The sequence below is a fragment of the Dromaius novaehollandiae genome, chromosome 16, assembly GCF_036370855.1.
Source record: "Dromaius novaehollandiae isolate bDroNov1 chromosome 16, bDroNov1.hap1, whole genome shotgun sequence".
Lineage (NCBI taxonomy): Eukaryota > Metazoa > Chordata > Aves > Casuariiformes > Dromaiidae > Dromaius > Dromaius novaehollandiae.
The window spans coordinates 21,190,097-21,199,466 of NC_088113.1; the positions used below are offsets into that span (position 1 = coordinate 21,190,097).

General features: G+C 64.1%; 1 protein-coding gene across 1 annotated transcript; it reads left to right on the forward strand.

The window, feature by feature from the left end:
- The first annotated feature begins 324 nt into the window (after positions 1 to 324).
- Positions 325 to 8,954, forward strand: LOC112987285 (BPI fold-containing family B member 4-like). Its single transcript, XM_064521816.1, has 15 exons — positions 325 to 433; positions 1,392 to 1,638; positions 2,154 to 2,258; positions 2,568 to 2,711; positions 3,179 to 3,239; positions 3,833 to 3,893; positions 4,441 to 4,532; positions 4,914 to 5,126; positions 5,396 to 5,449; positions 5,995 to 6,165; positions 6,357 to 6,424; positions 6,626 to 6,668; positions 7,701 to 7,764; positions 8,204 to 8,280; positions 8,672 to 8,954. Exons 1-15 carry the CDS (start codon positions 325 to 327, stop codon positions 8,693 to 8,695), a joined length of 1,533 nt encoding a protein of 510 aa, XP_064377886.1. The 3' UTR covers positions 8,696 to 8,954.
- Positions 8,955 to 9,370: the final 416 nt, after the last annotated feature.

Consider the following 9,370-nt stretch of genomic DNA (forward strand, 5'->3'; position numbering starts at 1 on the left):
CGCACCATCACCCTGCACACGCAGTCGGGGCGGTGGGAGCGCGGGAAGCTCCGCGCGTCCGTGGGTTGTTGGTAACGATTTCTTTTGGGAAGTTTAAAGTCGTGTCGCGGCGACCGGAGGTGGGAAGGAGCGAGTCGCCCGCGGTGCAGCGACGCGGGGCGAAGCAAACAGCCGCCGCTGCCGTGCAAAGCCGGCTTGGAAACCTGCCGGCGGAGGCGCGCGGGGCTGCCCGGCCTCCCGCCCCTCTTGTGTGCCCAGGGCGCGTCGCCGGCCGCGGCCCCGAGCCTGGTCCTGCCGCGGCTCGCCCTGCCCCGCGGAGCCGGCATGCTGCGGGCGCTGAGCCTCGCCGGCCTCTGCGTGCTGCTGGCCCCGGCCCCGAGCCAGCCGTCCCGCGACGCCGTCCTCAGGATCCATAAGGGCGTTTTGAGCGACGGTGAGTCACCGAGCTGCCTCCTCGAGGGCCCCGGAGAAGGGAACGACGGGCCTCGGGGCTGAAGCCGTCGCGCCGGTGGAAGCCCCAGGGCTGGGACGGGAGGGGAGCGCGCAGGGAAGCGGCACAGCACGCGGCTCGCGCGCAAAAAGCCCTGAAACCAAACTGAGGGTTTTCCTTTTTTTAATGGAAATCTGAGCTGGCCGGGCTCCTAGACGGAGCAAACACAGGCCAGCTCTCGGGGCGTAAGCCCACCCGAGGCTGCCACGTTGCACCTCGCTTCGTCTCGCACTCAGCATTTAGCAGTGCACAACCCCGGGACGGTGCAAAGCCGTTTTCTAGAGCGGCTGCAGGCAGCTGCCTCCCAGCTGCCTCTTGTCCTAGTGTCTGAAAGGTCCCAGAGCCCCTTTTCTGCCACAGACAGGTGAAAACACCAGCAGAGAGTCGGGAATTAGAGCAGTGATATTAGTGGGGAGCAGAAACCCCTGCGCAACCCGCGCTCGAGCGACGCGACGGCCAGCCGGGCGCGCACGGGGAGGGAGGCAGCGCGCCGTCCCCGGCCAAGAGCAGCTCGTAGCCGCTGCAGAAGCCGCACAAGCAGCTCCGCGCCGAGGCTGACCGCGCGCAACGTCTCCAGCTCTCGCAGGCTCCTTCCAGCACGGCGACGCTCTCCGAGGCGCCCTGGGCGACGTGCCGCTCGGCCGCGGGGCTCTGCTGGGCGGCCGCGGCGGGGGGGTCCTCGGCGGCGGCGGCGGTGGCGGTGGCGGTGGTGGCCTGCTCGGTGGCGTTGCTGGTGGCTTGCTGGGCGGCGGTGGCGGAGGGCTGCTGGGGGGGCTCGCCGGGGGCCTGCTCGGTGGAGGGGGCGATGCCGGCGGTGGCGGGGTGGCTGGTGGCTCCTTCGGTGACGGAGGCAGCGGAGACGCTTACGGGGGAGCCCCCAGAAACGTCCCTCGTCCCAGAGGCCGGCCGGCGCCCGGCCGCGACGTCCCCGGAGGACACGACCCGCCGGGGGTGGCCGGAGGAGCTCTGGGAGCAGGCGGTCTGCTGGGGGACGGGGGTCTCCTGGGCACCGCGGGGGTCCTCGGCGGCTCCGGCGGCCTCCTGGGCGGAGGAGGGCTGCTGGGCCCCGGCGGGCTGCTGGGCGGCGGCAGCGTCCTCGGCGTCCTCGGCGAGGGAGGCTTGCTCAGCACCGTCCAGGGGCTCACGGGGTAAGGACGCGCGGCGCGCAGCGCTCTGCAGAGCGAGCCGTCCCTGAACGCGGGTCGGGGGGGGCAATAGCGGCGTTTCGGCGGTGCTCGGCTTTGGTTGCAGCCGATGCTTCTCCGGCACGAGCATCGCCGGGAAATCCACCCAGTTTTGCCTTGCCGGCTGCAAAGCAGCCTCCTGAGCTCCGCGAGGAAAGGTTAAACGCAGCCGAGCAACGCGCCCGAAGGCAGCGCGCCGGGCGCACGTCAGCCCCGGGCAGCAGGGCCGCGGCTGCAAGCCGGTGCTCGAGCTGCTGCCAGGTTCCCACGCTGACTCGGTCGCTCGAAGCACCGCGGGGCAGAACGTGCAGGAGCAGGGTGCATAGGCCAGAGCGCCAAATAGAAGTGCAGAATAACCTAAGAACCTTGGTGGCTCCTGCCATTCCTTGGCTCGGCCGTCCCGGGAGGGAGCCGCGGGGCCGCGGGGCCGGCTGCGGTGCCCCGGCCGTGACCGTCCCCCCCCTCGCCCTGTGCCGCAGGCTGCGACTCGTCGAGCTGACGCTGCCCAGGGTGTCGCTGCGGCTGCTGCCCGGCGTCGGCGTCCACCTGAACCTCTACACCAGGGCGGCCATCAGCGCCAAGAGGTAGGTTGGGGGGGGGGGGGGGGTGTCCCCAAGCGCTGGGGTGACAGGGCACCGCGGCCACCGAGCCGTGAGGGATGGGCCATCCTCGGCTTGCTTCGGTCAGAGGGGACCGGTGTCCACCCACATGGGATGTGGGAGAGGCGTCCTCCCGCAGCACCAAGGGTGAACGAGTCCCCGTGGCCGCCGTCGCGCTGGGCCGGTCCCCGAGGCACCGCAGAGGGGCCAAGGCCGCTCTGTCCCCTCGCAGCCAGCTCCCGCTCGCTGGGAGGACGCGACGGCCCTGCAGGTTTTCCCGTCTCCCTCGCGCAGCCTCCTGGGTTTCCTCGACATCGCGGTGGACGTGAACATCACCGCCAGAGTCAGGCTCACCATGGACGGCACGGGCTACCCCCGGCTGCTGCTGGAGCGCTGCGACACCCTCGTCGGCGGCATCAAAGTCCGGCTGCTGCGCGGGTGAGCGCCCGACCTGGCCCCGTGCCTGGCCGGGCTGTCAGAGCCGCCAGCGCTGAGGTCCCCGTGCTGGGGGGGACCCTCCCACCGCGTCGCCCCACCGGGGACGGGGTCTGCCCGGTGCGTCCCTGGCAGGGAGGAGGGACCGCGCCAGCCCGGCCACCGGCTCCCTCCCGCAGCCGCAGTGACAGCGGTGCACAGAGACCGCTTGGGCTGAGGTTTGCTTCCCTCTCATTTAAGGAGACTATACAGTAATACATAAAAGGCAGCAATACATTTCCCACTGGCTATTTTGGGATGCAAATTAGACTTAGCTCATGCAAAATCCAAGCATACATGATGCACTTTGCTGCTGCAGGCGCGTTGCTCCGGGAGGTCTGCTCCGGATGATATTCACAGGGAATTGTTTAACAAGACTCATTTGCTTTGCAGCAGGGTTTTTTTCTTGATGCTCCTGTGTTTTTCCACAGCCTGCTCCCGATTGTGGACAATTTATTGGCAAGTGTCCTGAACAGAGTTCTTCCTAGTCTGGTAAGTCTGAAAAAAACCCCTTCATGGTGCAGCTTCACAGAAGCAGTCGAGGTCCAGCTTTGGTGTCATCTCTGCACAAGCTGGTTTGGGAGGTGATTTATCCTGCGCTGAGGCTGCCGGTGGATCGGGGCCGGTGCCTGGGGGCCGCTGCACCCGCCCCACCGGTCTGGGGTCAGTGGGGGACACGGGCCACATCGCTGCCTAGCTGGGGAGAGCCGCTCCTTCCTTTGATGTTCAAGGTCAAAGTGCCTTTTGCGGGTCTGTGCCAGCGCCCCGGCGTTTCTCGTGGTCTCCTAGACCACGTTACGGGTTTGGATCTCTCCCTCCTCTTGCAAACCCCGGGATGGCTCCAGCCTGTCCACGCGGGCGCCTAGGACCCGTCCTGGCCCCACCGCTCAGACACGCTGCAGGGTGCCGGGGCCGGACCCCGCACTGACACCAGTCCAGCAGCATCGTGGCGGTGCAAAAGGGGCCTGAGCCCGTGAGTCGGGTGCTCTGATTTCCCCGTGAAAATGAGGCACAAACGGGCTGCTGGAGCGTGGCCTCGTCCGGCTCCGGATGCCGACCCGCCACCCCTCCGGTTCCTCCTGCAGCTGTGTCCCGTGGTCGACGTCGCCCTGGGCCTCGTCAGCGACCAGCTGGGGCTCGTGAACTGTAAGTTGCTTTCCCGCGCCGTGCCCTCCTCCCCGGCACGCATCCCTGCCCGTGGCCCGGCCCGCAGTGCCTGCAGCGCTCCCCCTCCCCGGGCCCCCCCGCAGCAAGAGCAGGTCGCCCGGCTCCACCCCACGGACCCGAGGCCCCGCTGGGTGCCTGGACCCGGCACCCGGATGGCAGCGGGGGGCACGTCCCCAGCTCACACGGCATCCGTGGCCTCATCCTCCTCCCGGCCCAGATCTCCCTTTCCCGGTCTTTAATCGCTAACCGAAGGGCCTCTGCGTGGAGGTGGGCACCGATGGGGGCTGAAGCCTCTCCCCCTCGTTTCCAGCAAGGGCAATGTTGCTCCTCAGACCATGCTTTTGCCTGCAGCACGACTGTCTGGTGCAGCGCTCGGACCCCGTGGGTGAAGCGGCCCCACGTGCAGGCTCCTGCTCCGAGTCCCCGTGCAATCGAGGGGCTTTTCCAGAAGAGAAGGAGCGGATGGGGAGGTGGGCGTTGTGCCCTAACCCAGCGGGCAACCACTGATCAGTTTTCTCTCCCCCAGCGCTGGTGCCCCTGGGTTTACTGGGCAGCATCCAGTACACCTTATCGAGCCTTCCACTGGTCACCGGCCAGTTCCTTGAAGTTGATTTGAATGTAAGCCCTGGTTTTTTCTTCCTTGCATTTCTGTGAAGGTGTTGTGGTGTTTCACAGCGGTGCTGCAGCTTGGGAATGGCTCCTGGGGCTGTCTCCGGGTCTCGGAGCAGGCAGCTCCGAGGAGCAGCGGCTGCTGCTCGCTGGGGGCCTCGGTCCACGCGCTCTGCCCTGCCCTGGGCTGGGCCCGCCGCGGCCGCGGGAGAGCGTGGCCAGGATTTGCACTGCGGGAATCTCCGCAGGAGGGAACGTCGCGGAGGCTGGCGTGGCCTGGTTGTACGTGCGGTGATTTCGCATCAGCGGGACGTTAAGCACAAAGGCAAATATCACTGCAGCCTTGTGCAATGTTTTGAAAGGTTTCAACTTTCTCCCCGGCAATTGCAGACTGCAGTGGGGCGAGTGGCAGGAGGCCTGGTGGACTACCCGCTGGGGAGACCAGAAGCTGCCCCCCCGCCGCCGAAGGTCCCCGTGCCGCCGCTGCCGCCGATGCCGGACACCAGCTCCTCCCAGCTGGGCCTGTCCGTGAGCTTCCTCAGCTCGGTGATGTCGGCCCTGCAGAAGCAAGGTGCCCTGGACTTGACCATCTCCAGCGGGATGGTGAGTGCGAAGCGCCCGGGACGGGGACGGGGAAACCCTGCCCAGCTTTGGAGTCCAGAGAGGTTAAGGGTGGTTGCCCAACTGCTCTTGCTTTGCAATGCTTTAGCATTTATTTACCATTGATGAGGAATCCTGCTATCTTGGGCAAAAAGAGAGTCAGAGCACCGTCTGGCAAAGGCCTCGGGTGCATCACTGCGCCAGAGTAGGAGATACCTACTCAAAATCGTCACGCACACTCCAACACAACGTCTCCTCCTTGTCTGTAACAGTTTCCTGAGCTTCCACCGCTGACGACATCGACCCTCGGAGCCCTGATCCCCGCGGTGAGTGCGTGCGGTTTCCACTTTACGCTGCAAATAATCCGGTAAGAGGAGAAGCAGCCAGAGACGGGGAAGCTCTCCCTCTCTCTCCTGCTCGGAGGCCTCTGACAGATCTCAGAGTCCTGTGGACTTGAAAGAGCTTTGAATTAGGTTGAAAATTGAAAGCTGCAGCAGGCCAGAGCCTGGTTTATCGCCCTGTCCTCGTGCACCTCCCCTGCGTCGCAGATGAGCCTCGTAGCTACCCGCGCGTCTGCCTGGGTGAAGGGGCTGTCTGTGGTCCTGCGCCCAGGACAAGGCATCCCGACCTGGGCTCGGGGCTGCCATGGTGGCTGAACTCACAGCTGGCTTGAAATCCCTTAAATCAACTGGGATACGGCCCGGCTGGACTGGGGGAAACCTGGCCCCGCAGCGCTGCGCTGACTCCAGGCGAACACGGTCCTCGCCGGCAGCGCGCTCTCTGAGCCGTGTTTGCTTGCTGGTTCCGCCTGTTCAGGTGTCAACGGCACGGTGCTGCTGCCACCAAACGCTCTCCCTTCGGATGTTGACAGGTTTTCAAGACATACCCCGAGTCGCACGAATTGCTGCTGAAAATAGCAGTGCCTGAAGCACCGGTGGTGACCTTAAAGAAGAACAGAGGCGAGATCCAGCTCACGGCTACAGCGGAGCTGGCGGCGGTCCATCCCGACGACGTCCTGAAGTCCCTCTGCCTTCTGAATATTGTGTGTATTAAGGAGCAACCCACGCGGAAATCCCTCTTTGGTGCATCGGTTGCTGCCCACCCTCCCCTTCCCCTCTGCCCAGATGCCTGTAGACGCGGACGCGCGTCCGCGGCGGAAAAGCCCGTGTTGTAGCCTGGGCAAGGCCTGGCAGAGCCAGCTCCTGCCCTGCCCTCTCTGCCCTCTGCCTGCAGGACACGGCTCTGCTGGCCCAGTTTTCTGTCGAAGACCAAAAACTGAAGATCAGCGTCAGCCTTGAGAAGTAGGTGTTAAACTGGGGTCAGTTTGTCGCCAGCCACGTCGGATAATGAAAGGCTGCTCCAGTGCCAGCCCGGGGGTAGCGAGATGGGACCGTTCACAAGGGACCACCACGGGCTGGGTGCGGATGGGGAAACTGGTAGAATTAGACCACCAAAGGAACTGCCCAAATTTTACTCCCTTCTGCTTCTTTTTTTCCCCGCAGGACTGATCTCTCCTTGGTGTCTTCATCCGTTGGTGATTTTGATGTAAGAACGCAGCCGGCTTCAGCAATACGTGAAATCTATTGTGGGAAGCAAAGTGCCGATAGATACTGGTTCAGGAGAAATAAGGGCCGATTACGGTGTAATTTGTGTGTCATATTTTTAGTAGAACCTTTCTTTCACTCCGGAGATGGATTTTTTCCCATGGATGATCCATTGGCAATTTTCAGGCAAAATCCTGTAAATCTCTGTGTGTGAAAAATAGTTACGGGAAGCAGAACAATCCGTGTTACTGACATCAGGACAAACGGGGCCAGAGGTGAAGAAAGCAGAATTATCTGTATGTAGCAGAGGGTGTTTATATTGCACTGCGGGCAGCTGAGAAGCACAGCAAATTAGCCCGGGCAGAGCTGCACACGGCCGCAGCTGACGTGATTTCGATCCCTGAGCTCCGCGGGGGTCTCCTGGCACGGCACGACATGGCCCGGCACAGCCTGGCCCGGGGCAGGCAGCGTGCTTCCTCATGCACTTTAATTCCCAGGCAGCTCCTGGGCCCGGCCAGCACGCTCACGTTAACGCAGCAGGGAGGGACGGCCTCCGGGAAGAGGGGTTCCTTGTCCGTGGGAGGTTTTTTCCTGATTTGTTATTCTTCTCCAAAAAAAGAGAGGTTTTGAGCTCCTTGGTGTATGCTTAAAATATTCTGCACATACCCACAACATCTCCTAGCGATGCACCGGAGGGAAGGTGCAGCCTGGAGTTTTGTAGGGGGCAAAATTCACAATCTTGCCGTTCCCCTTTCCGAGGTTACCTGGCGATCAGGTTTGCAGCGGGGGTTAACTGCAGGCAGCTCGTAGCACCAGCTGGGACAGCTCTGCAGAGGGCTGTCATTTTGGGGCTATAAGTTGACTATTAAATGTTTAAAGAAAGGTCCATGTCCTGCGAACGTGGGGTTTGCATTGGCGGGGGGGGGAGCCGGGGCACCAGGCTCTGGCTCCGGCGGGCGGCCGGGTCCGGGTCCGGGAGTGGGTCCGGGTGTGGGGCAAACCCGCGGCGGGGCTGACCCTCTCCTTGCTGCAGCCCTCGCTCCTGGAGATGCTGGTCAGGAAGATTTTCGATGTCGCCTTCCTGCCTGCGATGAACGGTAAGGATGCTTCGAGTCCTCAGCCGTGCGTTCATTTACGCTAGACCCGGCGCCACACAACCGTTTTATGTATTTTTAATTCACCTCAGCTGTGTGCAATAGGAGCCAGTGGAACTAATTTGCACTAACAATGGCCAGGCTCATTTTGGTTGACGGAGCACTTTGTTGGGAAGGGAACAAGCACGGGAGGAAACAAAGGCCCTGGGAAAGGGGGCTGTTCGCCGCTTGCCAGGGCGATGCCTCCCCACCCGCGGGGATAAGCAGCATTTTGCCAGAGCCCGGCAGCCTCTGCGGCACGCAGCCCCCCAGGAAGCCCTGCTTCCATTGAGAGGAGAGATGGGAACAAAAGCAGAATAGTTTCAAGAGACAAAACCCGCAGGCGGAGAGTTTGCGCAGCCCTCGGGGTCCCTTTGGGGCTCACGGCAGCTCTGCCCCGCAGGCATCCTCGGAGGAGGCGTTCCCCTCCCGAAACTGCTCCACATCGACTTCAACAATGCTGACGTGGATGTCATCGAGGTAAGTGCCTGGGCGGCCGGTGCCTCCTGGAGCATCCTGCCTCCCGGAGCATCCTGCCTCCTGGACCATCCCACCTCCTGGACCATCCCACCTCCCGGAGCATCCCGCCTCCACTGCCCCTGGGTGCCTCCTGGAGCATCCTGCCTCCTAGAGCATCCTGCCTCCTGGACCATCCCACCTCCCGGAGCATCCCACCCCCCAGAGCATCCCGCCTCCACTGCCCCTGGGTGCCTCCCGGAGCATCCTGCCTCCCGGAGCATCCTGCCTCCTGGACCATCCCACCTCCTGGAGCATCCCACCTCCCGGAGCATCCCACTTCTGCCGCCCCGGGCCACCGGCACGGGAAGCCTGCGACCGCGCGCGCTGACCACCTTCCCCTTGGCTCCCCCAGGACCTGCTCGTGTTATCGGCGTGAGCCGGGATGCCGCACGGAAACGGAGCCCGCGTCTCGCACCGCTCCCGCCGGCGCGGTGGGCAGTCCGGCCCGGCCTCGGGGCGCCGCGCGGTGCGGCACAGCGGAACCAGCCCTGCCGCCGAGCGGCCGCATCCTGCCTACGTGCTCTCGGCACAGACTTACGGGTGGAAAACGTAGGCTTGGTCGGCTGGGGCCTCGCGGATGCGCGGAATGATGCCTGTATGTTTTGCACTCTCGCGCGTGCTCCAATAAAGGCCAGCCCTCCCCGCAGCCGCAGCGATGCTCGGTACCAGCCCAGCGCTCCCCGCAGCCGCAGCGATGCTCGATGCCGGCCCAGCCGAGCGGGTACCAGCCCCGGGCGGGCGGTGGGAGGCCGAGGGAAGCCGCGGTCCCGCTCAGCCCTGGCGCCTGCCGGAGCCGCGGGGTTATCCGCCGTAGGGCTGGGGCAGATCTGCCCGTAGATGAGGGAAGAAGGGTCGTTTGCCGGTGTTCAGGGCTGGATTTTGAGGAATACGCCTGGCTGAAAGGGGCAGGATTACAGCTCGCGTTGGGAAGCGAGCACGCAGCTCCCAGCGTTAGGGACACGAGGGCAATCGGTCCGTTGTCGCTGCTGAACCCCATGCGAACTGCCATGGTTTGTCTATGCACCGGCTCCTTCCCGAGCCTCAGCTGCAC

Coding starts and splice junctions, on each gene's coding strand:
- LOC112987285 (XM_064521816.1), top strand. CDS start 325: ATGCTGCGGGCGCTGAGCCTCGCCGGCCTCTGCGTGCTGCTGGCCCCG. Junction 3,240..3,832: donor ACAGAGTTCTTCCTAGTCTG/GTAAGTCTGAAA, acceptor TTCCTCCTGCAG/CTGTGTCCCGTGGTCGACGT. Junction 6,166..6,356: donor CCCTCTGCCTTCTGAATATT/GTGTGTATTAAG, acceptor CTCTGCCTGCAG/GACACGGCTCTGCTGGCCCA.